The sequence below is a fragment of the Takifugu rubripes genome, unplaced genomic scaffold (genome assembly GCF_901000725.2).
Source record: "Takifugu rubripes unplaced genomic scaffold, fTakRub1.2, whole genome shotgun sequence".
Taxonomy (NCBI): Eukaryota; Metazoa; Chordata; class Actinopteri; order Tetraodontiformes; family Tetraodontidae; genus Takifugu; species Takifugu rubripes.
The window spans coordinates 1-27,440 of record NW_021821646.1 but is presented as its reverse complement, the minus strand read 5'-3'; the positions used below and the strand labels follow the sequence as shown (position 1 = coordinate 27,440).

The 27,440-nt window shown below is 51.2% G+C and overlaps 1 protein-coding gene and 1 long non-coding RNA gene across 3 annotated transcripts; both read left to right on the top strand.

The window, feature by feature from the left end:
• The first annotated feature begins 901 nt into the window (after positions 1-901).
• On the top strand, positions 902-10,558 carry LOC101064957 (BTB/POZ domain-containing protein KCTD1). 2 transcript variants are annotated; one of them, XM_003977658.3, is made up of 6 exons: positions 902-1,576; positions 4,653-5,033; positions 5,775-5,953; positions 6,603-6,747; positions 7,931-8,236; positions 10,174-10,558. In XM_003977658.3, exons 1-6 carry the CDS (start codon positions 1,568-1,570, stop codon positions 10,333-10,335), a joined length of 1,182 nt encoding a protein of 393 aa, XP_003977707.2. In that variant the 5' UTR covers positions 902-1,567; the 3' UTR covers positions 10,336-10,558. The 2 variants fall into 2 exon arrangements, with proteins under 2 accessions (XP_003977707.2, XP_011617138.1); XM_011618836.2 differs by lacking the exon at positions 4,653-5,033 and having other exon boundaries at positions 908-1,576; positions 10,174-10,553.
• Positions 10,559-15,733: 5,175 nt separating this feature from the next.
• LOC115248657 (uncharacterized) lies at positions 15,734-22,018 on the top strand. The gene is made up of 3 exons (XR_003887444.1): positions 15,734-16,011; positions 16,577-16,725; positions 21,834-22,018. It is a non-coding gene; the product is annotated as an uncharacterized lncRNA (long non-coding RNA).
• The last annotated feature ends 5,422 nt before the right edge of the window (positions 22,019-27,440 follow it).

Genomic DNA, 27,440 nt, shown 5'->3' with positions numbered 1-27,440 from the left:
GGAGGGGGTTGCTCGCCATTTTGTTGTCAGAATAATGGTATAAAAACGCACGCATGTGTGTGCAAATCGTGTGTAGTCAAGGTTCAGCGTGCGCGAGCCTGGTAACCTCTGAGGGGAAAAATCACTTCATGGTAACACTTTAATCCGGTGTTTGTTTTTCCTGTTGCTCCAAAAAAACAAAAAGTGGAAAGTTTAATGGTTCCTGGATCAGCCGGGATGAAGCGGTCCTGTTTGTCATCCGCGGAGGATGCTCCTTTGATGCAGACAATTAGGAAAAATCTTTTGTTTCCATCAGCGATGACACACGTTCCGCCGCGGCCTGAGCTTGAGAACGGTCCTGGATCGGGTGGGTGGGCGGGGGGGGGGAGCTTCTCCTCGGATGAGGATTTTGGTACACAGACTGTGTGTAAATATTTAGTCAAAGGCTGGTTTTGTGTGCGCCCTGTTTGTGTTGTGAGATCTCCTTTTTGATGTTGTGCAGAGTTACAACAAAGAGGACAAAACTTCTTCCTCTGGAACGAGTGAAGTTCGTGGTGCGGGCGGTAGGGGGCGCCAAAGGGGGCGGTGCCATCTTTATTCAAGAATAACTACTTAAAATGATTTTAATTGGCGAGATTTTTAGATTTAAAAGCACCCTCTAATAATAACCCGCGTCCACGTGAAGAATTTTCCAAACATGGAATTCCTTTGCCCAGTGCTGAAATCTTAAAGCTTCCATCTTTCCAAATCCATGCATGGTTGAACATCTGAAATGAGCTCGCACATCAGCCGCAGGCGCTGATTCAGACTTGATTTGGGCATAGAGGCAAGCTTCAAGTGCTTATTTATACAATACGTCATTGGGAAGGGGGGTGGGGGGGTCCAAAGGGAGGAAAAGAATTACAACGTCCAGAGAGAGACCTTCATTAATCACATCTCGGCAATTATTACGTCGACCGCGGACTAATCAACAAGTTGTCTCACGCACGAGGAGTGTTTTTAAAAATGTAGTAGACGGAGCCGTGTCTTGGACTGGGAGACCGAGAGGGAGAAGAAGGGGAGAATCTAAGGACTCCACCAACAATCTATATAATTATCATCATCTGCTGCTTTTCCTCCCTGGCAAAGAAACACTCCATCCATTTGTAGCAATGGCCCCGGGGAGCGTTACATCAAAACTAATCATAACGATTAAAATCAGCTCCTCTGCGAGGGAGAGAGAGCGAAGAGGCAAGTTGGAGGCACAAGGAGTGAGGGTGTTGTGGAAAAAAAAATAAATTCAAAAGGCAGATTTCTTTATTTGATTTTATAAAAACATAAACTGAACAAAAGGCTGAAGCGGTCCTGTGATCTGTTCCACTGCTCGGAGTTTTATTTTGCAGACTGGTTTAGACTGGGGCAGAGACATGAGCTAATTGTATCCTGATCTTTGCCTTGAGGGGTTTCGGAGCCCCGGAGCAAGTATTCTCTGTATTTTGTTCTGTCTACCTTAGCCAAGCTATTGCATTTCTCGCTGGTGTAGGAAGCGAGGCAGACAGGGGGCCAAAACGGAGAGAAAAGGTGCACAACAGATACTTTATGCTGCTCTATGTTTCAGGTAAGCGGGGATTTTTATTTGGTTTGTTGTTTCCGTGGCTGGGTGGACCGGGACGACGAGGCGCAGCCGCTTTTACGCATGTGCCAAACGATTCGAGCGGCGCAGTTCTTTAAAGAAATATTTAACCATTTCCTGCTATTGTTCTATAGTCGCGGCACGGGTGGGTGCGCGTGCATCACACGCACCTTGGCCACCTCTGATCTGAGCAAAAAATCGCACTGGAATTCGATCCGGTCGCTCTGATCGGGTTTTTTCCGCCGCGTGAATTCGCTGCTGGCGCATTTCGGTGGCGGACGCGTTACCGTCTCCGCGCCGCTGTTGCTTTGTAACTTGCGCCCAACTTAGTCGGACCTGCGTTCCGTCGTCTCCCCAAAGGTGGTCCCGAGCGTTATTTTGTCGTGCGAGCGCTCCATTTCCTGACTGCCCCAGATCCTTTAATGAAAGACGCCATTGTGGAGTCATTTGGCCGCGGGCGTTATTTGTGTTTCTGTTCGGGGCGGCGAATCCTCGCAAACGTGAATGTAGGAGAGATGAAGCGCCACCAAACCCAACATTTAGCCTTCTCCACATATAAATTCCAATGTAAATGAAGGAAGATATCGAGGAAATGTTTCCCCCTCGGTGCCTAACCAACTCCAAAGTCCGAGTGGGAATCGACTAAAATACCTTAACAACTCAAACTTCGATTTATTTATTTTTGGTGACACTGTGAACAAATAATTCACGTTTTCTTCAAGTTTGCCGAATTTAACCGAGTTCCACAAAAGTGAGGGGATAAACCGAAAGGGGTGGAGTTGTCAGGGACGATCACTAGATGGCGCTCTACTAACAAAACCGCTGCGCGCCGGCGTTTACACACAAACTGCACCGAACAAAAGACACACAAGTCGAACTTTTCAGAGCGGGTCCGTTACATTTACTGGCCCCATCGTGACATTTACTGGCCCCATCGTGGTCTCCAGTGACCCGGCACCACCGTCTCTAAAGGAAGTCGCTGGTGGGAAACCTGTATCACTTTTGTGGCCTTTTGTGTCACTGCAGGTTGTCAGTTTTGAGGATTTTGACACACAACAGAGGAGGGAAGGTTGATTCCTTTGGGTCTTTTAGCTCTTTTAGGCGGTGTCAACCAACTTATACGCAGCTCTTCTAAAACAGAGTTTTGTGACATCGATTAAAGCCAAAAGTCCGAAACCTTAAAGCTGCACACGTCAGCGGACGTGATGTTCTGCTCCTGGAGTCTCGCTACCTGTTTTCTGCCCTGCAGGCTTTGACTAAAGTTCACCCAGAATCTGTAGATTTGTCTCCATGCGGACGTTTGAAGCAAACGCCCGAGGGCAGCGGCGTAGCGCCGGCCCTTCCAGATTATGTAAATACGGGTCCCCCAACTGAATGCTAATGCTCCGGTCTGAAATGCTAATTGCATCTTCTCCGATACGTCGAAGCTCTAAAGAGCTGCACTGTGGGACGCGAACCCGAAACCCTGGATGGGGCCCTCGACTGCGGCCGCGGCCGGCAGGTGCCTCCTTCCCGGATTGTTTTCTTTGCTTTTTTGAAGTTGCAAAGACGGCGAAGTGATGATTTTGCACGTCAGGCTTTAAAGGCTTCAGATGGAAAACGGTGGAGTAACGCGCAGCAGCCAAATGGCTGCGGGCTCCGGTGCGGCGTGCCTGTTTCTGATTTGTTTTTGCATACTGTGGCACAACACAGGCGGGCCAAACGGGCCCGCTCTCAGAGTCTGAGGCTTTTTTCTGTTCTAGTCGTGCTGGAAACTTCAGGATCTTCCGTCAACGGGCAACAGGTGACGAGCACCTGGGGCTTGATAGATCAGCTCCCAGTGTGAAGCAGCGAGCTGCAGGTGTGCTTGTGTACCTCCAGATAGCGGCGGGTGATAGCGGCGGCGTGCCTGTAACCCCCTTCCACTTCCCACCTACCCGCTCTTTCACCCTCTCCTCTGTCTCCCCTGCAATTTTCCATAATGCCTCACAGATTTTACACCCAATCCACCTTTGCGATGACAAGGCTTTGAGGAAATCCAATTCCACCAAGCTGTTTTCAGAACTTGCTCTCTACAGGCTCCCATACACACACACACACACACACACACCACCACCACCACCACCATCTCCACAAATTAGTCAGGGAACAAATTACCTGCATTCTGAGTGTGATCCCACGCACTTTGCCGGCTGCCTTACACAGGTCCCCTTTTGAAGAGCAGCCATGTGATTTCTCTCCCTCGTGCCCCGCGGGTCCTTTTGCCTTCTGCGAGGGATTTCTGGAGTTGAATTTTAAAACTATGTATGGCTGCTGCCTGCGCTTATCAGCGCATGCACAAGCGGCATGCAAATCAGAGCAGGATCACACACCGCATTGGAGGCCTGCACTCAAAGGCAAGCTTAATTGCTAATTGGGTAGCTAGGTGTGAAACCCGCGCTGCCAATGAGAAGCAGAAGGGTGGATGTTTTAAGGCCAGCGGTTGAACTAATTAATTTTAATCTGAATGTTATTAAAATTTGTGGATTCCCTGCTTTTTCTCTGTATGAAAAAAAAAGGTGCAGCTGAGGAGAGCACCCGACTTTAAGTTCAAACACTGGAGTCGTCTCTGCGGTGCTGACAGTGGAGGCACATCTGTGCATGTGGCCTGTGCACGGCTTTAAATCACTCAGTCGAGATTCTAATTAAAAGGAAAAAAAGCAAAAGGCTTTTTTAAAAAGTTGATGGGAGGAGTGACGTGTGTTTGTGGGTGGGGGGGGGCGTTTAAAGGGACACCTTTGTCCAGGTGTGTGAGTGGGCTGGTCACCATCCCAGAAGCTAAGGACCCTTTGGGTCTGGACATTTAATGCAACCTCTATATGGGGAAGGGGGGGCAGAAAAGCTGCCCCGAAAGGGCAAAGGCCAGCTGCGGCGTGTCCAGATGCGCGCCGCTGCCGTGCAGTGGGGGCATCGAGCCGTGCGAGGCGCGATTTATTTCATTATATAAAAATGCGACACTCATACCTGCCGCGGCAGCAGCGACAGCCCAGAAGAGCCGCGGGCGCCGCGATGCTAATGTTGTCGGGGCTTTGACTTCTCCCAGCCATTCCGAAGGAAGCCGCTCCGTCTGACAGCCACGGCGCTCCTGCCCAGCTCCACATTTGGCACCAGCGTGTTGCGGAGGCATCGGAAGGAAGGAAGCGAAGGCGAGCGCGTCGATCCGAGCACCTTTAAAGTGAGCGCGGCCATGGACGAGACGGACATCATGGACTTAACGCATCAGAAGGCGAGAAAACGACCGCGTCCAATCAGTTCCGCGGACGAGTCCGTGCACGCGTCCCTCAAACGGCTCCCGATGCGAGCGGCGGAGTGCAGGGAGTCCTCGCTCATGTACGCGGTCCGGGGAGAGCCGGTCCCCGCAGCGTCTCTCAAGCAGAATGACCACCCGGTGAATTCGTCTCCCAACTCAGTGATGCCGGCGCAGGTAAACGCCAACATTTCATCCGCTCGTTTTGGGAAACAAAGCGGGTTCGGGGCTTCGGGTCGGGCTCCGACTGCGCGCGTTTACGTGACACACGCGCGGAGCTTCTCTGGAAGCTTTGCGTGTTCGTCGAATGCGCACCGGCGGCGCGTTATTCTTCCGCGTCCTGCTTCACCATTATAAATGTTTCAAATCTTTTAACGTGGTTTTTTTTTTCGGTCTTGTTTTACTCGCGTGGAACCTGAGCGGGGTCTCCCGCCGACAGACGCGACGCACGGGCGTCCTCGAGTGTTTCCAATTTCCACAAAGTGTCTGAAACTTTTGAGTAATATTTCCAAGGAGATCTGCCCGTTAATGGTGTTTGTAGGTTAACCGGAGACGGTTTCTCCAAATCCTATTACAGAATTCCAATCAAGACTCATTACTGCTCGTTTCCAAGACTCTCAGATTGATGCCGGAAAATTAATTTGGTTTTGGGAGATTATGGCCCACAGGAATGGGTGCTTGTGGATGTGGCAACATTCAGGTCAAGGTCAGGCGGCTCCAGCACGCAGAGAAGAAAACCCCCCCCTCACTCCTGCTGTTTGTTAACCAGACTGTTGTTTAATCTTTGGAATGAAAATCATCTAAATCCTAATTACAGACCCCCCCAGGCTGGCTTTCCAAAGCGTTATCGGCACATCTGGATCAGGAAGGAGCCTCCTCGTCCTGTCTGACTTACCTCGGCTTCGCTGTGTTTTACAGGATAATCGCTCCAGCATGTCCAGACCCATGATCACACGGTCACCGGTGTCTCCGTTGAGTAACCAGGGCATCCCGACTCCTGCACAGCTCACCAAGTCCAACGCCCCCGTGCACATCGACGTGGGCGGACACATGTACACCAGCAGCCTGGCCACCTTAACCAAATTCCCAGAATCCCGGTGAGCACAGATCTGTGTGTGTGTGTGTGTGTGTGTGTGTGAAGTGGCTTCCCCAAACCGGGGGAGACATTTCTTAAAGCTTTCATGCCAGATTTATCAGTATCAAAATGTCAGCCTGTTTAATGTTTAATGTCATCCTGTGACATTAAACAGCCAAATGTCACATCCCATCACATCACTAAAGCGTCCCATACGTGCGTCTGGTGGACAGGACAGTAGCCGGTGTACGGAGTGCTCCGAAACGCTCCGAAACGCTCCGGATTCAGCCGCCTTCCCGTCGCCATCCTTCCCCACAGTCGTTTCGGGGCGTAAACAAGTGCAGCGTGCAGACAAAAGCAACTTGGTTATTATGACAGATGTCACAGCAGCAGCGGAGGACCAAAGGGCCTGGGCCATCTGGAGACCGAGAGGCCGCAGCCACGCTCCCAGGCCGCGGCCTGAGGCCGGCTGGCTGGTCGCCCCGGGCAACCGGCAACCAGCTGGCCTCACCCTTTCATACCACCTCTGTTTTCCAGCTTTCTTTAGCGCTGAGGTCTTGTGTCGTCTCTAAATGTTGAGCAGGAATTCTGCTGTGTGAACTGTTCTTGACGTATTGTCCCCATTTGCCCCCCCCCCCTTCCATCTCTCCCCCTCCCCTCTCTGTGGGCAGAATCGGCCGTCTCTTTGATGGTACGGAGCCCATAGTCCTGGACAGCCTGAAGCAGCACTACTTCATTGACAGGGATGGACACATGTTCCGCTACATCCTCAACTTCCTCAGGACGTCCAAGCTCCTCATCCCGGACGACTTCAAAGTGAGTGGACGTCCAGCGGCGGCGAAGGCGGCGTGCACGCTGAGTGCCGCGCCTTTGGTCACCAGACCTCTGCCTGGGCTCCCACGCTGGAGACCTGGAGCAAAACCAGAGCCTCCCTCCCGATCCTGAGATTACAATAAAGGAAAAACCATCGCGCTCGCCCATAAATAAACAGCGGGCGACATTGGCTGAGCCTCCTCTATGTTCTCGTGCCAAGCGTCCACGCAGGCTGAGGCTCCGTGCATGTGACACGTTAGCATCCCCCCCCACCTATTCTTCAAAAAATTCTTATGTGTCATTTAGTCTGTAATTACTTAACTCGCCTCAGGAGAAAACAAATAAGCGTATTATCTGATGGACTGTCCACAGTGACTCAATCAGTGGAAAGTATGTCAGCTAAAATAAGCAAAGACGCAAGACAGATCCCGGTTCAGGCCCGGGCCACGTTCACATGGCGAGAGGAGCCTGAGAAAACTGCGTTGTGATGCCTTTCAGGCCCTGCAGTCCTGCAAGGAACAGATCCGCCGCTCTACCCCACACAGCCCTGTGCTGCCCGTCCCTCCGCATCTCCTCCTCCTCCTCCTCCGCTCGGCTCGCTGCTCACTCGGGTAGAAACGTCGCTTTTCCAAACTTCTTCCTGTTTTGCACTCTTGGGTCGGCTCCAAATTAGAAAGAAAAAAACAACCCCCCAATAGGAGCGCGAGGCGATTAGCCCTTTGCGTTTATAGCTATTTTGATCTGCAGTATCCCGACGCACTGTTGGCCACGTTTAAGTCACCAGCTGCTTTCATATCGGCTCAGAAAAGGGAGAAGTTTTTCCCTGGTTCTGCCGGAGGGGATACATGAGCTTTATGGCTGAAACAGAAGCGGGCGTATGTGCTGTTGCTGCTTTAGTAAATAGATAAAAATCAGCCAGACAGCTGCGATTACGCCATTCTCCACATGAGCTCACTCACAAAGCTCACGCTAGTTTGGGGAGGAACTTTTTGGGAGTCGGAATATCAGCGAATCTGATCTCTTGTCAGGAATGTCACTGGATTATCATGAAGCGCCGACAGGAAATGAGGAACCGCGTGGTCGGCGTCTTTGGGCGCCTCCAGGCTGCGTTTCCGCCGCCACAGTCAGACCTAGACGCTGTGCTGCCCCCCCCCCCCAGATTTAAACTGTTCCTTGCCTCCTCCAGGACTACAGCCTGCTGTACGAGGAGGCGCGCTACTTCCAGCTGCAGCCCATGCTGGCCGAGCTGGAGCGCTGGCGCCAGGACCAGGAGCTGGGCCGGGTGCTGCGCCCCTGCGAGTGCCTGGTGGTGCGCGTGGCCCCCGAACTGGGCGAGAGGATCACGCTCAGCGGCGACAAGGCCCTGATCGAGGACGTGTTCCCGGAGATCGGCGACGTCATGTGCAACTCGGTCAACGCCGGCTGGAACCACGACTCCACGCACGTCATCCGCTTCCCGCTCAACGGCTACTGCCATCTGAACTCCGTCCAGGTAACGGGAACGCCGAGCCGGTGTCCTCTCAGCTAATGCACTTCTAGTCTGACTTCATCTCGCTCTGAGATCTAGCGGAATCAAAAGAACCGCCTGGCAGAAAATGGCTCCTTTGATGAGTTCAAAAGAGCAAAGAGTCAGTTTAATAAGGCCTGATTACTCAAGCTTATCGCCTCCTTTACTGCATCTCAACGGAATACTGATTCCAACCAGGACTCCAGAGGTGGAAAAGTCCTCTAAAGGAAAAGGAGAATCCCATAGAAACAGATTAGGAGGAGTCAATACATTAACTAATAATCTCACCTCCTTCACAGGAGTGAAATCCAGCGTATAAAATCATCCCAGTTGAGGTTTTTCCTGATTTGCTTCGGTCACGTGATGTTTAAACGACAGTTCCGCTCTCCAAACGTCACCGATGACAGAATAACAAATGAAGAGCTGAAAACTCAGACTCAGTTGGTCTGGATTGCCCTCTGGTGGCAGGATGAGGAAGCACTCATCAACTCCTCCTCTTCCTCCCTTTTAATCATCTGTTTCCAGAAATCTCGTTAAACATTTAACGATTTTACGTGACGATGATATAAAAGTTGTTATTTCTCCTCACCAGACATCTGTCACTCCTGCGGAGGGATTTATTTCACATTCCAGTTTTAGTCTTTGAACAAACCTCTGAAATTGTCAGTGAAGATAAAAACCATCATTTCCATCCTCCAGGAGCCGAGGGAAAATGGGAGATTGGGTTCAGGTTTTTTGCTGACTTAACTGAACATGCTGAGTTTGTTTAGGGTTAATTTATTCATTTATTTGTGGCTTATAAACTAGATCCGAGTGACACATCACACACAGCTGCCTGGTTCACCACCAGTATGAGATGAGCGCCCACAAAAACACAGTATGAGACTGGTCTTCCTCTCCTTCGGTGTTTGGGGTTCGTGCACGTGCTGACTGACACCCTCCTCACATCTTATCGTGTAGGAGCAATTTTCTCGTTAGCCTGCGTGTTCGTTAGCTTAGCGACGCTAGCTCTCGTGGGGAGATACATGCTAACTCCATGTAAAGAGACAACATGTGCACGGAGTGTGTCTGTAGGACTTAAATGTGTGTTTTGGAAGCAGCCTGTGACGTTCCCCTGAGTTAGTGCTGCCAGAGCCTTGAGAGACGCATCAATAACTCATGAGGCGGTGGGGGGGGACACGTTTGAAAAGATTTCACAATTATTTGTGTCTCCATCCGAGAAAGTCAACCCTGCACCTCCTTTTCCACAAAACACACAAACAAGCTCGTCTCTGAAGTGTGTGAGCTGTGCAAAGAGCGAGCGAGCGAGCAAGAGAGCGAGTGAGCATGCTCCCTGGCAGGTTGTCCCCGGGCAGGGCCCATAATCCTGTTTGGTTATTAAAGCACGCCGGCGGTGGATGCTGTATCTGCGTCTAATGGAGGCAGGACGGGGGGGTTTGTGAGAAGGAAGGAGGGGGCAGAGAGAGCTGCCAGCAAGTAGGGGGACCTTTGTAGTTTTGGTGGAGGCTCGGGGCTGGAAGCGAGGGGGGGGGGGGGGGGGGGGGGGCGAGGGGCGTTTTCGCTGAGCAGACGCCGCCGAGCCAAGTGGCGGTGAGAAAGCCGCCACGCTCCCCGGGGGGCCTCTTCGATGGAATGTGATCCCACAGAGCTCCTGGACACGTCAGGAGATGTCTGCAGGGCCTCCAGATCAGGCACCACCACACATAAACAGCAGAAAACAATGGAAACTCCCATCACAGCAGCCCCCAAATCTGTTTCCAATGCTCCACTTTACGCAGGCGAGCCAGCAGATTGCTGGGAGGAGGCTCTTTGGATTCAGATTTCCCCAGTTTTTAAAGAGACGTTCGGGTTTAGCGGGTCGAGCGAGGGCGCTGATGGAGCTGCTGGTCAGCGGGGTGACTCTGACCCGCCCTCTCTTGCAGGTCCTGGAGCGCCTGCAGCAGCGCGGCTTCGAGATCGCCGGCTCCTGCGGCGGAGGCGTGGACTCCTCCCAGTTCAGCGAGTACGTCCTGAGGAGGGAGCTGAGGAGGCCGAGCCAACGAGGCTCCAACTCCAACAGGATAAAGCAGGAGCAGCTGGACTAGAGGCCTCCCGGGCAGTAGGGGGCGCTAGACTTTCCTGTGGCAGCCAAAGGTCGAATGCTGCAGAGCTCTTTTGGACTCTGAGTCTGTTTGTTGATGTTTTTAGTTTTCTTAAACTCAAAAAACCATCAACCAGATTTTTCTTTTTTTTTTTATTTTGCCACAAGAAGATACAAGACGATTCAGTTTGAGATACACGGACGTGTCTGATTGTCTAACCCCCACAAACCAATTTGAAAACAGATTTATATGTGCTGGATCCCCCCCCCCCCCCCCCCCCCCCCCAAAAAGTTTGTTTTAAAACTTAGAGCCTACATTAGGTTAAATATGAGTTCTTTTCCATCCGTATGAATTTTATAAAAAGGCTTTTGACGCTGATACCCTACCTATTTTGACATCTCACTGCTAATCTGATTAAGTTATTCCAGTCCCACCCTGTAAAAAGATCACGCTTAACCTTCTGAATGTCTGAGTTGTCATAAACACATTCAACAAAGCAGCTTCTGATCCACCTGATCTTGAACATTGTGATCCAGACGACGTGTTTTTATGGTTTGATCCATCGTGTCATGTTGTACGACTGACATTAGTGGGGTCAAAATCAAACTTTTTTGCCCATTTTCACAGTTTAGTAAATTATTATGTCACACATTTCTGGCTGAGTGGGGAACTTAACCCCCCCCCCCCCCCCCCCCCCCCCCTTCCCGTTCCACCCTGGGAAATCATGAAATTAGATCAGAATATTCCTCCGAGTCATGACCTGTAACTTCCTTTCATTGTATAAGTGTTTGTGTTTCATTTTTCACATTTAATCTTTTAAAGCAAATGTGTCGCCGCCGACATGACTGAACAGATTAAAGCTTATGGTACCACCCCGATCCAGGATCACTTTTAGTTGTAGTCACGCGCTGATATGAAGTTGGATAGAGAGTGTTTCGGAGAGGACGGACCCACCTACGCTCCCCAGATTTGAGTCAAAGAGGAATGTAGCAGAAAAATGTGAAATAAATTTCAACTCAAGTTGCCGTGGTGTTGGTTCACTGTGTTAGCTGCCGGAGGGGCCGCGGTTGACAGCACATTTACAGCTCCGATGGGCTTTTTGAAGCCGTAATCGCTGAATATTATCCTTTTCCGACATTGTCCGCGTGTTTACTGTCAAACGAGGAGGTGACGGGTTCGTGTTCCGCCTCCCTGCCACCACAGAGGTAGCAGCCAACTCCAGGGCGGCGCTGGCCCTCGCAGGGTTTATGCTGGTGCATCAGCAGCTGCATGGGGGCATTTTTTTACTTAGTTATATTGAATAGAGCCGACTTCTCCACGCAAGTCCTGTCAGTTGTGCTTCCACATACCCCTGGAGGGCCAAATCCAAAGTGAAAGCCCACAACAGAGCCTTGTCGTCTTGTCTTCATCCCTTTTGGCAGAATCTCCACTTTTCGTCGGCTATCTGCGGTTTATGCTATATTTCTCCCTTCAGGCCTCCTTGCCCTCGATTTCTGTTTTGACTGACGCCGTGCGGAGGTGCACCACGCACGAGCTGCTCCCGGTCACATGTTCAAATTGTTATTGTGAAGTAGAAATAAGCCCTTCAAAAAAACTACAGGTGAGAAAGACCAGGGACGTCATATTTCAACCACAGCTAGTTTTACCCCTAAGCTAAATTGCGCTAAGCTAAACTGTGCTGCGCTAAGATTCGCTAAGGTAAGCTAAGTTGCGCTAAGCTAGGCTGTGCTAAGCTATAGTCCAGCGCCTCTGACACTGGACAAAGATCAATAAAACGTTTATTTCTGCTAAAGTGGAGACATCAGGACGTGGAAGATACCATCTTGTTGCATCCTGGATGCGACGGTATCAGATCACAATAATCATCCTCTGATGATGTCAGACCTGAGCGCCCCCCACCCCCGTGGGCTGCTCCACAGCTACATGAGGAAGGTAAACCCGGGCGTGGCAGATGGTCCTGCTCCTCTCGGTTCCTCTCCCTGAGGAGCAGCTCCACTTTGACCTCCTCTTCTCAGCTCTTCACCCTCGCCGAACATTCGCGGCATTAATGTTTAGAACAGAAACGGCCTCACATCTTCACGGAGTTATTCTCCTGAACTCCAGTGAGCGAGGTTGCTAGGCGAGAGCGGCGGCGGCGGCGGCGTGTTGAGCTTCAAATCAGCAGCCGTTTTTGTGCAAACGAGGTGATTTTGGAGATAACCTGTGGGGGCTGCGTGAGTTTAATGAGACCCCATCACGCCCTCTCCTCCCACTCCCCTGCGTTGGCAGCGACTTGAAAAGGAATGGCAGATATCCTCCTCTCCGGACACAGCCTGTTGGTGCGGAGATGAATGGCATCGAGCGAGCGACTTAGAGGACAAAAGGGGGTTTGGAGGAGAATGAAAGCGGCTGGAGATCCTGCTCTGTGGCGCGTCTGTGATCGCGTCGCTCATCGCGGCGCTCTCTGCTGATTATCTCCACTCATCAAAAGGCAGAAGGAAGCCCCGGAGGACACGAGCGTGGCCATCTTCCCCTCTCCCTCCTCGGGCCCCGCTGGCTCACCACCGCTGAAGGTCGGCCGACGGACTCGTTCGCCTCCTCTTCAAATCATCGGCGCCATGCAAGCGGTGGCTAATGGGTGTCCTAACGAATCCACTTATTAGTGGACATACTTTGCACCCGTTCTCCGGTTCTCTTGTGTTGATCTGTAGGTAACGCTCTGCTCTGTATGTGCCTCCTACCTTTATTGAAAAAGCCTCCTGGCCATTCTATGCCAGCAAGATAATTATAAATGTAACCCGTGGCGAAAAAGCAAAACACAACTCCCACATCCCTCCCTTGCCATTTCTCTTGTTCTCTCTCGCTCTCTCCCTCGCTCTCAGCCTCTGGAGCTGATTTCAAATTTTCAAAGATATCTCGCAGTGAGACTATGAGATTGAAGGCTCATAAATACCTTTATTCTAATATAATGGCCCCCATATTTCCAGCAATTATTTCGAGTGGAAAATTAGTTCATCCGCGTGATGAATGCCGCCGCGCTCTTCGGGCTCTCCGAGCATTGTTGGACGGACAATCCGGAGACGGCTAATAACTCAATATATGGATATTCACCGGTGGAGTAATGTGTCACCCCGACGCCGTTGCTGAGGAGGTCGAAAGGGAAGCTCGGCACCCAAAGGGAGGAGGACTGGGCGAAGTGGAGAAGTTGTTGTTATTTTGGTATCATAGTAACGTGTGCGCCTTCATTTTTCCACAGGTTTGCCACCTCTGTAAAGGCCCGAGGCGCGCTTTAACCCAGTAAGCTGCGATAGGCTGACGACTTTGTCAGTTCAGCCAGAAAGGAAGTTTTGGGAGCATTAAAAAGGCAGCACTTTTTCTCCTTGAAGATTTATGTATATCACATTTTAGTGAGTGAGAAAAGCCCCGCAAACATCAGTTTGGGCGCCGCAGAGCGCGAGTAAATGTCGAATTTTAGCACGTTAGCATGCTAAATGAAAACAACGCCGAGATACAGAACAAATCATCGGTCAGATAGGCTGATCAAAGCCCATTTTACAGAATAAAAAACGTCAGATATCTCAACGGTTGAGGCATTTTCTTTGTTTGCTCCAGATTTGGACCGGTTCTGTGGTGATATAATCATGATGCAGTACGTGACATCGCTCCAAGTGGAGGATTCCAGGTACTGCCCCCACAACTCGCCAGGCTTTCCATTGCTTATTTATCAGTGGGGCCTTGAGTTATGGAGCTCTTGCAGTGAGGAATTTTAGACCGGACCGTGGTGGCTGCAGGCCCCTTGGCAGACACTGTACACGGAGAGGGAATCATTTATATTCTACTCCAGAGGTAACAGAAGAACACGAGATTGGGAAACAGCTCAAACACCACTCTGCTCGTGAGGCTTTAGGCACAGAAAAGTCAAGCTGTTTCAGGGGAGAGGGTCTGTAGAACATTTCTGAGCAACTTCTGCTTACCACCCCCCGCCCCGGAAATAGTTTCTTCAACAATCTCCTAACAAATAGGCTGAGCTCAATTAAACTTTCAGCCACTCTGGGCCGAGTTAGTGCAGCGGAATGCTAGCATTTATCGGCAATGCTAACTGTCAGAAGGTGTTAAGCCTCAGTTAAAAGCCAACCCAATGCAAAGGCGTTCCCTAAGAAGAGCTCCCTCGCCCCGTTCCCTCACCGTGAGCAGATAATTAATAACAGTTACCTTTCCTTGATTAAAAGCTCCTCAGCGCCGCATTGCTCACTGGCAGCGGCGCTCCTCGTAGCGGTCTTTTACATCAGTGGACCTGAATGTTGGGAGTACTCTAATGATTCTGGAGCTTGCCATTCGAGGGCCACCCATCCATCATCGCGGTAAGGCCGGCGGCTTTATTATAATACAGAGGACAGACATGCTCTGGGGCTATGTGGGACACAATAGAGGTCTTTCAACAGACCTATAAATACACGATCTGTCAGAGTTGCTGTCCTAGGGGCGCTCTCAGCGAGGCTCTAGCCCTCCGGTCGGCCATCACTTATGCTAAGATATGCACCGGCCCCGGGGCTAAGGCTAAGGCTCAGTTCATTTCAGCCCCTCATCAACCACTGCGCTCCACCTCCAGCCATGAGAATAAATAAGAACGAGATGAAAAAAAAAAAAAGTGGTTCATTATGATGGAGAGCAAAACTTTAACAAAACAAACAAATGGAGGGAGTGGAAACAAACAGGGATAGCTTAGCATTGACTGGCTGGCTGCAGCACCTGACAGGGCGTCAGTGAAGTCACCCCGGGGGAAGGGAGGGGGGCATTCTGGGGGCATTTGCTGCATTGTCCGATATTGTAATAGGAGTAAATTAGATGTGTGTTTAAGGTGGGCGTCTGTCGACGTCTGGACTCTTTAGGCTCCTTATGCAGCTCCTGTCTCCGCTCCTCCACTCCACGTATCTCAGAAGAGAATCTCCTTTCACCCTCGCCTGCAAGCCAAGATCAGCAATCTGGGAGTTGGGTGTGTTCTTTTGGAGATTAGTGCGGATAGAGGCTGTTGCGTGTTGGAATAATAAACAGGTGAACATCCTAACTATGCATAATTCCCTATCTCTGGGCCACCTTAATGTATTAAAAATATATTCCTCCTCCGGGCAGAAAACCAGCAGCAGATTATGTCCAGGGCGAGTGGAAACCCAACGACAAACCTGGCACGACGATGAACGCGACGTGAGTCGGAAGCTGAAATTTGGGATTTCAGGATTTACCCACATGTTACAGTTATTTTATTTGTTTTCTATTCATCCCCATCAATGTGTCTGGAAAGAACAGCTTCAATATAATACACAGCATGACAGAACTTTTACTTTAGTATACAGGGGAGGCTACAAGTTTAGTGAGGTCACTTCCTGTCTCAGTCACATGACCACCACACCAGGAAATTGGGATTTGCGTTAGCTTAGCCTGTACTGAAGCAGCATTTCCACACATAGAGGGAACGAGACGACGCAGGCGGCTGATTTGGTGCCTCAGAACAAGTCAGGCAACAGCCCCAACAGACAGAAGCTCCTCGCTCTTCGGGGGGGGGGGGTGCAGCCATCGTTCAAAGTCAACTCAGGGCTTCTGAGGAACCTCCAACTTTCTGATTAGGAAACTGACCCCGGGGGGGAGGTTCCAGTTGAAACTTCTGACAAACGGGCACAGATGGAACGCAGCAGTCACAGCCAGGTATGAAATTACCCCCTATTCCCTATATAGTGCACTAACGAGGGTGGGCGGAGTCTGACTCCTGCTCCCTACTTAGTGCTCTCGAGGTGTCCCATAATGAACTGTGAAGAGTAGTGCTCCCCACCCAAGCCCTGTGTCCCATCAGGAGGCAGCACGTGCACGTGGGGTGCACGTGGTGGTGCACATGGTGGTGCACGTGGTGGTGCACTGGTACTGAACTAGGATGCAGGATGTGGGGAACACATGGAAGCCTGTTCTTACAGGGGGTCAGAGAAGGTCACGTTAAGGTCATTGCCGTGTTTCTCGTGTCACCATCTGAGATGATTAAACCTGGAGACACGTTCCTGTATCTAGGAAAGGCTTCACCCCCCTCCCACCCCCTCAGCCCCCCTCAGAGTCACCCCCCCCCTTGACTGCCAGGCCAGGTACAGTAGGGGTAGCATTCTTAACTGCTGGTGTTCTCAGATTTTACTGCCTTCCTCCCTGCAGATGTGCACACACACACACACACCAGTCCCCTCCACCCCCCCCCCGCTAATACACCCTCCTCTTCTTCCTCCCCCAGATCTCTCTTTGCCACAGCTGCTGCCTCGTGGCTTCGCCCAGAGCCTTCAGGAGGCTTCCCAGCTCCCTGGCCTCTTCCCTGGAGCCAAGAAGGAAAAGCAGGCAGAGGAGGAAAATAAAACTTCAGGCGCACCACGCAAGGCCATCTGGGTAATCTTGTTCGAACGGCTCGAGGTGATAGCTGCAATTTACACAGGCAAAAAAGAAGAAGAAAAAAGAACAGGCCTCATTTCCATACCTACCAGCCTCAAGGAGATGAAATTGAATAAACTAAGAATTAGAAAAGAATTACAGTAAAACCAATACGGAATATTCAACATTAGTTCATTTTGTCCTTGTGACACCCCCACCTCACACACACAAAGAGAGGGAGAGGTGGAAGACATGAAGGTGCCATGGACAGCTAACACAAGGCTATACACACACCCACATGCGCACTCAACGCTGGCGGATGCAGACACACATGCACAGCCTTGGGGGGGAAGCGATATTTGTGAAAGAAAATCAAACTGAAATCCAACACGTTAAAGTCAAGTTGATTAGTGTGAAATATAAACGCAGCTTGGACGGGCATATCCCTCAGCCATAAGGATACGTTCATTTGCAACTTAATGGCTGAAAGCATCGTTTTGCTTATATAAACCTTGAGACATTCCCCCCCAAAAAGACCGCCTTCGTTTAATGAAGTAAACACCACGGCAAAACAATAAATGCCCCAATTAAAGAACAGGCATGAAGAAAAGTGTCTATTTCCTGTTGTGCCCCTGCAGACATATGTACCCAAGCGTGTCTGTGCATTTACCCGCGCGCGGGCATACGCATTGTGCGCGCCTCATAAACACGATGTCTTCACATTAGCATATGTGCCATGTTGTTTAACATGTAGGTTATCTGGTGTGAGATCGCGGCTACGCGTTAGCGGCTACATCCCTGAGCGTGTGTTTACGTAGCTGCAGCCGGGGCCGTCGCCCCACGCCGTGTGTTGGCGGTGACGCCGCCTTGAAAGGCGCCCACGTGCACATCCGCAGCGGCTGCTTTACTGTATGACAGTACATTATTTAGTCGGGGTTAGCGCTCGTAATTGCGTGCCCGCTAATGGAGCATATTGCGCATTAAAGGCAGGATGTGGCGTCCTCCATTCTTCCTTCCTTCTTTGCCTGCCCCTGCGTCTGTATGTCATCTGGCCTGCTTTGCAACCCCGGGGGGCACATCCCATCAGGCTCGCTGTGCTCCAATGTGTCCCGACAGACCTGATGCGATCTGAGTGGCTGACGGGTTTGTCCCTGCTGCCCGCCGTCTTTTCTCCTCCCCGCTCCGCTCACACGTGTGCCCAAGAAGCACACAACCTGATGCGGGCTGACTGCTGTTTTCACCTCCCGCAGAAAGACGCCAGTCCTCGCAAATGTAATTAGCCGCCGCGGAAGCGTCCGACATTTTGGAGTCACGCGCCGCCGCCGCCGCTGCTGCCGCGCGTCAGTAATCGCGAGTGCGATCTCAGGTCGGACTTTTCACTCGTGATAATTCATGTGTTTAATCTGGTTACGTGCTCGGATTCTACTTTTGGTGCAGGAGTGCATAAATGTGAACGTTCAATTATGAAACCCCAGTGGAGAGAAACAATGCCCTCTTGGTTCAGTAGCCATCTTACACACTCAGGAGCCCTGGGGGGAGCAGGAAGAGTGGGGGTTGGATACCATGAGACTAGGGCATCAAACTGGAGCTTAGAGACAGAGATACACCAACTGGAACCTTATACCTGCAGGGCATGTGTGTGTGTGTGTGTGTGTTTTTATACCTATGCACGTGCCTGTTTGCATCCTAATGTCAGCACACGCACACAAGTGCAGGCAGAGGACCTACAGTTTGTGGAGACTGTGCACGTGCATTTGGATATAATCTAATTGTTTACTAATGGAGGACAAAATTGTTTCGCCCGCGGGTGAAAGTCTCGCTGATGGGAACCGGTCTGATATCTCAATCCCCCAGTAAGACGTGCGGGGGGCCGCCCTTCAGCGTCTCCTCAGCCGACGTTGGCTGGCGTGCTAACACGTTAGCATCTCGGCAAACATTCGGCTCTTTGTTGGTCGTGTTTTCCCAAAATTGGAGCCGGAGAGCCGAAGCGCTTTAAAGTCGATTAAAGTACAAGAGCGAGGGGGCATCGAGCCTTTGGCTTTTAATTAAAAAAAAAAAGATCAGGGGGTGTTTATTGATATTTCTCCGCGCTCTTCAGGCACAATGGCGCCGCAAGTCCAGAGTAATGTTTATTTTTTTGATCAATGATTAACTACCTGGTGGAGATCACCTTTAGGTGCTCCTCGTGCGCGCCCAGGCCAGAACGAAGCGGCGAGGAGGCGGCCGCAGAAACGGCTGAAGGAGTTCGGGGACGCGGTCAAATGACGGATGGCTTGTTGGTGTTTTCACCGTCAGACTTTCAGCGCTATCCTAGCTCCTCGCCTCGGAAAATGCCTCCTCTAAAAGCCCAAGGACATGGCTGCCATTTTGGCGGGGGCAGGCGTGACCCTTGTGATCGTTCCAGGGAGGGAGGGGTGTCGGCGGGCCGGGCCGGGCCGGTCAAGAGCCACGCCGGCCGCGTGAGGACCCTCAGGGCGCCGCTGCGAGCGACAGGGAGACCGAGGAGAGGAGCTGCGAGCCCACAGGTGAAATGGAGGTCAGTGGCCACAGGAAGCGATGCAGAAAGCGCCCGGAGCCGCTGCCCTTAATGAGAGTGCGACCCCTGGGGTGTCTTTCCCAGCAGCCTGTAACTGCCACATGAAGAACCTCAATCTATAAAGAGCGCCGGAGGCACCGGAGAGCAGCCATTTTCATGGTCCATTCGGCGAGCCAGGAGCCATCTTGTGGGGTAAACAAACCTAAACACGAGCGTCTGCGCCGTCGTTTGGCCCAGGTTGGCCGGCGCTCCCCCAGTTTTGCTCCGCTAAGACCGGTTTGATGCTGTGTCAATAGCAGAAACTGACAATAAAATGAGTCCTATAGGGTGAGAAGAAGAAATAGAGCTGAAAATAAACTTTGAGTAATTCGTTAGATTAAGAAATTATAAGAATAATATCCCCGAGCGGGGCCTGGGGAGGGAAATCTCATTAACAGGTTTTTCGATTCCGTCTTTCGGTGCATTTGTTAAGTACCAGCGAGCGTTCAATTATCACCCGCCCTCTCACCTCCGAGACATGGGGGGGGGGGGGGGGGGCGACGAGGAACCCCCGAGAATCCTGCAGGGCTCAAGGACGAAAGGGAGGAGGGGGCACGCACGGTTTCACTCCAGCCCCTCCTGAGCAACGGAGGACTAATGAAGAGTGTCGACAAACGAGAGCTGGGGGGGGTTAAAGGAGCGCTGGACACGTGTGGGGGCTCAGCTCCCAACAGGTGCGCGAACACTCGTCAAGAAAGAAGATTTTTCCTCAAAATTGTTCTGGCCTGCAACGACGAGAACATTCTGATCCGCGGCTTCTGCAAACATGAGCCGCGGCAAAGTTTCCCAGTATCAACATTTTCCGATCTTCCCAGTCCGCTCCAGGCTGCATCCCGGGGCAGGACGTTTGGAAAACCAAATTTGCTCTGGAACAACGTGTCACCCTCTCGACGCGGCAGAGCCGCCCGGGGCGAGTTGCAACTTGGAGCTACCTGAGCCTCCATCTGTGACGCTCCGGGTGCAATCGATTGACTCCACCCCCCTCAAGCCCCGCCCACGAATCCCCGTCCCAAGCCCCGCCCCCGACCGCCTGCATCCCAGCGACTCCTCAGAAAGTCCAGTTTGCAGCCAGTTTGTGTGGCTCAAAGTGGGACCCCAGCTACTTCAGTCATCTTTATTTATTAAAATCATGTTTTTAAGAGCAGAGAAGAGATGCTGGGTGGAAAAACAAACAAAAAAAGCTGTGGAACTAAGTTCATACCGTACTATTGCTGCATTTATTCATAGAACTAACTGGCTAATGGCTTCATAGCAGCAACACCTGAAGCTAACAACTCTTGCCAGTTAATACTCCCTAAAATAACCTGGAGGATCCACGCAAAGACGGTGCAAAATTGATTCGTAGTCATAACGAGCCAGAGAAGAAGACTCCCAGTTAAAGAAGTGAGAGGTTAGATGAGCCATGTGTTAGGGCTGTCTGCAAGTGCCAAGGTTGGCATGAAATCTATTAAATGTAAACAGCAAAGTTTAACTTGACTTTGAAACTGCGACTGTAGTTCTGACTTATGTGTCGTTTCATGGAAACAGCTGCCCACTGGCCACCTCGTTGACTCTAAATAAGATGTGGCAAAATGATCGTTTTGTCTTTGAGTTTTGACGTGGAGATAGAAAGTAGCCTCAAACCTAGGGGGGGGGGGGGGGGGGGGGGGGGGGGTAGCTAGATATCCGTACATTCAACTGTGAGGATGTGCAGCGTGTCTGTACACCTGGGCATTTCTGAGATATACAGCAGAAAGATAAAATAAATACACACAAACAAATGATTTTAGCCCGAGGGACCTGGAGAAGTCATTCTGGTCCCCAGCCCCCCCGGCAGTAAACTTGGTGGCCTTCATTTTCCATTTCTTTCTGTCTATTTCAATGTTTAGCCAAGCAAAGTAAGAATAATAAGCAGATTCAGTCAGGAAATGTGCTGTGAGCAGGTCTTCAGACTCTGGTGGGGGGGGGGGAGATGTGGGAAGAACCCAGGATCAAGCATCTCTGCCAATGGCCTCTTTCCACTGCAAGAAATTTCAGCATTTGTTTAAAATCCACTTCCACCAAAAACTACTCAAGGAAAAAACTTTCCACGAACCCCAAACATTCCCCCAACATGTGCCGAAGAACAATAATTTACTGAAGTTCAAAATTTAACTTTGAAAATGGACCAAAAGAAGTTACCAGAAGTGGACGGACAACAAAGTCCAGGCAAAAAAAAGTCTACGAAAGAATAGCCGACATGCTAGCACAGCTAAATGTAGGACGAGCCTGACATACAGACCAATTTCATGTTATACAAGTCAAAATTAATCCTCCAGGACACAGTGAAACCCACCAACCACGTTGATCACAGAGGTGAAAGTGAAACTTGGATGATTAGCTTCGCTAACACTACAAGCTTCAAAGGCTGCGTGAGTAATGTGAGCAGCTGCCAGTGAGACGTGTAGCGAGGTTAGCATACAAATCCGGAGCGACTAAACAGGCCCAAACATGCAAAATACGGTAAAGCTGTGGAGTATCTTTATGACAGGAACACAGCTGAAGATGATTCATTCCTTTTTGATGTTCACAGATTGACTGACAAGAATGTGGTGCCCACCCACTGACCACCGTTGGATCAGAACTGATTAGAAATGACGGAGGAACCCGGAGACGCACCGCTGATCAATCCCAAGTCAGCAGCAAGGCATGTGTTACTCTGTAGAACAGTGTGATGCATTCATGTTAAAATATAGAGCAAAAAGCAGGGACACACACACACACACACACACCACACACACACACACACACACACACAGGCACAGTCAAAGTTTTAGTGCCTAGTTTTGATTCAGCTCTTCGTTAGCCACAGGGCCCAACTCCGGTTAGCTCCAGTATTAGGCTCAATTAGAACAAGATCCAATTAGAGGGCTCTTTTCCCCTGGGGCAAGGAGAGGCAGGAAATGGAGACTGAGAAACGTATAAGTCGACAACATACGGACACAGCCAACATAAACAAACTTACTTTGTTGATCTGTGCGGTTGCTACGCAGGAGTCCTCTGGGAGTTAAAGCCCTGCTAGTCTAAGCTATGAGATAAAACAAAATAAAAAAAAATAAAAAAAGAGAGAAGCCCTGCAGCAAAACATGAACTCTGTGAACACAAGGGCTCCGACACCATGAAGGGAACGTCTGGGCCCAGAAAATGAAAAGCCCACAGGCGTTTTCAATTTACAGCTAAAAATCCAGCACTAGCTCCTAGCCAGGGTTAGTATCACACTCTCAATATGAACACTTACACTACAGGGGGAACAAATGAGTAGCTTTCTATTGTCGCTCTATTAAATCTGTCGGTTAATAGACATATACCTTACCACTGACAGAAATCAATAATATACAGCCAGATAAAGGGCAGGGGGCAGAGGAGGGACGGGGGAGGGGAAATGGGGGAAATAAAGACAGGGCGGCCGCTGATTGTGTGGAAGCTGCCTCTCTATCAGCGACCGTGGAGGTGGGGATGGCGGCGGTGCTGTGTGAGCCGCGCGGCTTTGCCCTTGCCTCTGGCGCCGAGTGTTCCTCCCCCCCGGCGGCGTGTGAGGGAAATGGTGTGTGGTGCGAGGGTAAACCTTGACCTGCCTGCCAGGAGGCTGCACGCGGAATGAAATGAGCACAAACAAATGAGGAGGAGGAGGAGGAGGAGGAGGAGGAGGCTCCTCTCCTGCTCAGTGCGACCCCGTCTGGATGCCACGGAACACCTCCGTGATTGGGCCGCGCTCAGGTGTTGTGGGCGGCATCTCGGAACGCCGTAAAGACGGAACGGGAAGCGCGGCTTCGCCTTCATGCTCTGCCAAGCTCGGGCTGAGGGAAAGGTGGAAATCCCATTATGTCACGTGTCAAACTTGGCCCCACAAACTCTGCAACTCGTTTGCAAGATTGGGTTCAGGTAAAATCAGGTTTTTGGGTCCGGGGAGGCTGTGAGCGTGCTGCTATCGGGAAGTTCTGTTTGGAGCTGAAGGGAAGCGACTCGGTGGCGTGGACGCCGTGTTTGAGGTGACCTGTCGGCCATCAGTGTCCCTCCATGTTGGTGCATCGGATCCTCCCGCTCACCTGTGAGAGGCCCAGTAAAATCCAGTTCACACTTTCAAGACGACTCAAGAACGGAATAATTAGCACAGCGTGCTTTCCGCCCTGCTGGAAGTCTCCCTCGATAATGAACAAAGGAAAGGAAATTAGCTTTTGTCTCATAAAGTCACAACTTCAAAGATCCCTGCCATTGCATTAATACAGCCATCGCCCGCAGCGGCGTGGGAGAGAATAAATAAGCACTCTCGCTCAGGCCCCCGTTCGTATCGAGGTCTTTGTCAGGACAAACGCTGCTGCTCGGCTTTCCCAGAACTCCCGAGCCGGACTGAGACCAGGAGGAGATGACCGAGGAACCAAACCCGGAGTCCTGGTGAATACGGAACCCCGGAAGTCTGGTTTGCATCAGCATCGCCGTTCTCCTCTTTAACCTCGGGGGCCTCCAGCTGCAGCCGCTGCGACCGCCGTTCCAGTCAGCCGCCCTAGGGGGCGCCGATCTGTGGGTGGGTCACCTGCCTCCGCCAGCTCCGCTGGGCTCCAGGGACCTCGGGAGCCTGGTGTTTTCTCACGGAGCCAGTTTAATGCAAAGCAGGTTCACTTTTTATGGCAGTTTGAGGTATTTTGACATCCGGTCTGGGGCAGAACCTCCCAGAACGCTCTGGTTTTAGCACCACTTGACTGAAGCGGTGAATCATTGTCATGCGTCATGAATGATTAGGTCAGATGGCGGTGGAATCGGGGAAGGTCGGCGCTGCCCAGACTGCCGCCTCCTTCCCTTCCTGCACCTTTATCTGCCTGGATCAGTTGTTGGCGCTGGCGGTTGTTCCTCCCCTGTCCTCTGGAGAGAGGTGGCTCTCAGCTGGAGAGAGGACCCAGAGGCGATGCAACGTCTCCATTGTGAGGAGAGACACACGGAGGACTTGAGAGACTCTGTGCAGGTGCAGGCAGGCAGCGTGAGAGGGAACACACCTGAGGGGCCTGGCGGTTTTTTTACCCCTCGCTAAGTAAGACTTGTGGGGGTTTTTTGAAAGGTCTGTTGGGTGCAGGTACATTTGTCGTCAGATGGACAGATTTAGTGGAGGAACACACCACTGGAGGGGGGGAACGGGCTCCAACACGGGCGCAGAAGAAGGACGTGATTAAGCGTCCTGGTTAGACGGCGGCGAGGTGTGACCGACCAAGTTCGGGGTCGCGGCCGCGTCTTCAATCACAGCGAGAGTCCTCCAGTTCTCACGCCGGATGCCTTCCTGTGATTTTTTTTTCTTCTTCTGCTGTTTGTTTAAAAGCTGACAGGCTACAAGAGTTTAGGTGACAGCTTCTATTCATCTCAGGGTGTCAGACAGCGCCAAGGTGAGACGGGGCAGAGAGACGGGGACGGCGCCGAGGTGCGGCTCGCCGTTTCTCCAACAATACCCACGGCCTCGGAACGCTCTCCCATCATCACCGCGCCGGCAATTTCCGAAAAGCTCATCTGGTGGAGGGCTGGATGAGCGCTGATGTTTTCATCACTTTGGTTTTAATTATACGTCTCACTCAGCAGAGTCTCACTTCTACTGCGCTAATTTAGATTGAGATCCTTCCAGGCTTTCCCCCTATCTTTCATTTCCCTCCCCTCCTCTCTTCTCTGCATCCCATCAGCCCCTTTGTAGAAAAAAGAGGGAAGGGGGGGAAAAAAACCTTCATGTCTGTGACTTTCTTGCCCCCCAGCGTATGAAGCCCTCTTTTATTTTGATCATCGCAGCACAATGGATTCATGCCATTCTGGCAACTTTATTCAGTATCAGCCCAAATTTACATACTGCTTAACAAGTTTGTGCGTGACTGTTGATGCCTCTGATCAAAGTGCTTTTGGAAATCTTTCTCATCTGATCCCCCCCCCCCCCCCCCACACACACACACACACACACACCACCCACCCCTGGCCTTCATTTCAAATGCATTCTGCAGACAGCCATCTATAACTCAGGGGCAAAGAAAGGTAACCTTAGTGCTGCACAAGCCCAAATGTCATCCAACAAGGAGGGCTCATGTCCCGGGGATAAAGATAATGTAATCTAAGCAGTATACAGTGTGTGACTGTGTGTCTCAGAGTGTGTGTGTGTGTGCGTGCGTGCGTGTGTGCACCCGAGCTAGGCCTTGGTGTTTGTTGCAGGCTTGGGTTTGGGGGCGGAGGGAGACGGGGGATGACAAAAGTCAAAGCAGTCATGTGTCATTTTTGGTGCTGAAGGGCTGGGACCTGCCTGCGGGGCTGTCCTCTCTGTCAGACGCACTCACATATCTGCGCGCTGTCTATCCTTCTTTTGCTCTCTCCATATTTCTCTGTCTTCGCCCGGCGCACGCACAGAGCTGCAGCTGCACGCTCCTGCGCCATCGCTTCCTTTTTACATTATTGCATCTTAACCACATCTGGACCAAAAGATGCCCCGTGGAACCCCGCATGAAGGGGAAGGGGGGGGGGGGGCGATGCTCCAAGACACTGTAGCAGGGTCAGGAGATTCTGGATGAGGTTCGGCTTGTAATCCGAGGTATCGGAGGTCACGCTCCAAAACGACGGGCCTCAAAATTCCCACGCGCAGAGAGGAGGAGGCGCCGCCGCGAGGACGCCTCCGTTCACAGGGATGCAGAGCGAAGGGGAGAAAGGGAAGCATGAAACAACCTCAGAAAGGAAAAATAGATTCAGAAATACAATGAAAAGAGGGTGTGGGTGGAAAGAGAGGAATCGTGGGAATGCAAGATCGCGCCTCCCTCGGGCAATCGAATTATCCTATGGGCTGATGGTTCCTCCTTATGCGTCGGCTGACATTTTCCTGTAACCCCATCCCGGGTAATGCTATGTGATGTGTGTGACTGGCTTCTGCCACGGCCCGAGAGGCCACGGAGCCCTGAAGGCCGTTCGGGTTTGCCCCGCGGCATCCTGGGAATTGTTTATTTCAGCTCTGTCTGCCTTCTTTTCCGTCCCTCATCCTTCCGCTTTAGGTCCAGTGGTGTCTCCTTTCAATTAGAGACAGATGAACTTGTATTCTTCCGCCAGACAAAACCTTTACTGACAGGTGAGGGGGGGTAACTCTAAACCATCCTTCTGGCCTCTTTACAGGAACTGTTAGTATTCCAGCACCTTTCAAGGGGCACAAAATAAAGCAGAGCTGTCAGTGGCATGTGTTCCCTCACCCTATGTGGTGTGTTTTCATGCAAAATTAAGAGACATGTGTGTGTGATGAGTGTGTATCTGAATGCAAGAGCTAGATTTAAGGACAGAAAAGATGAGATGTTTGCTATGGGACAAGAGGATATTCTAAAATGCACCCCCGAAGCTACAAGTTGAGAGGGAAGATTGAAAGAAACATGTAGCGTTCTGGTCGCTCCTGGATCTGGGAGGACGCTCACCAATGAGCCCAAACTTCTCTTCATACTGCTGCAGAGCCCCGAGGGGCATCACACACACACACACACACACCGGGTGCGTAACTGTCGACATGTGACAAGCAGAAAAGGGACAGTGTTGAGAGCGTAGCCTTTTATGACCCAACACACTATGACAGCCTGGCCATCGCTGTGGGCCACGAGCGGCGCCGCTTTATTCATCTGATGATATTTTGGAGGGAAACAAATCACCGCAGATAGATTCCAATTGTTTCAGAGGCCTTTTGTGTGTGTTGAAAAGCAGGGGGGAACAAAGATGTCAGCCACACTGTCAATCTGCAGGACAGAGAGTGAGAAGAGAGACGATGGCAGGCTGCTGCTTTTATGCAACACTGCCCTCTGCCGGTACCGAGCCGGAACACCTGGAGGAGCCGCAGTCTTTAATGGAAGACTAATGTAACCTTCAGCCCCCAGGGGTGCATGTCTGTGTGCAGTTAACCTTGAAGGAGTTCTGAAGGAGGCGATTTGGACCCACGGCCATTCGGAATTCACACATCCCAGGACGGTCTAAAAACGAGCCACTGGGGGTGGGGGAGGTGGGGGGGTTCTGTTACAAGAATAGATCCAGAGACAGAAATCTGACTTGGAAATAAGTTTTACAAATCCCTAAAAAGCACATAAGCAATGTTTGTTCCCAGTTTCACTTTAGCTGCATGCATGACAGATTTTTATTGGAGGGGGGGGGGGGGGGGGGGGGGGGG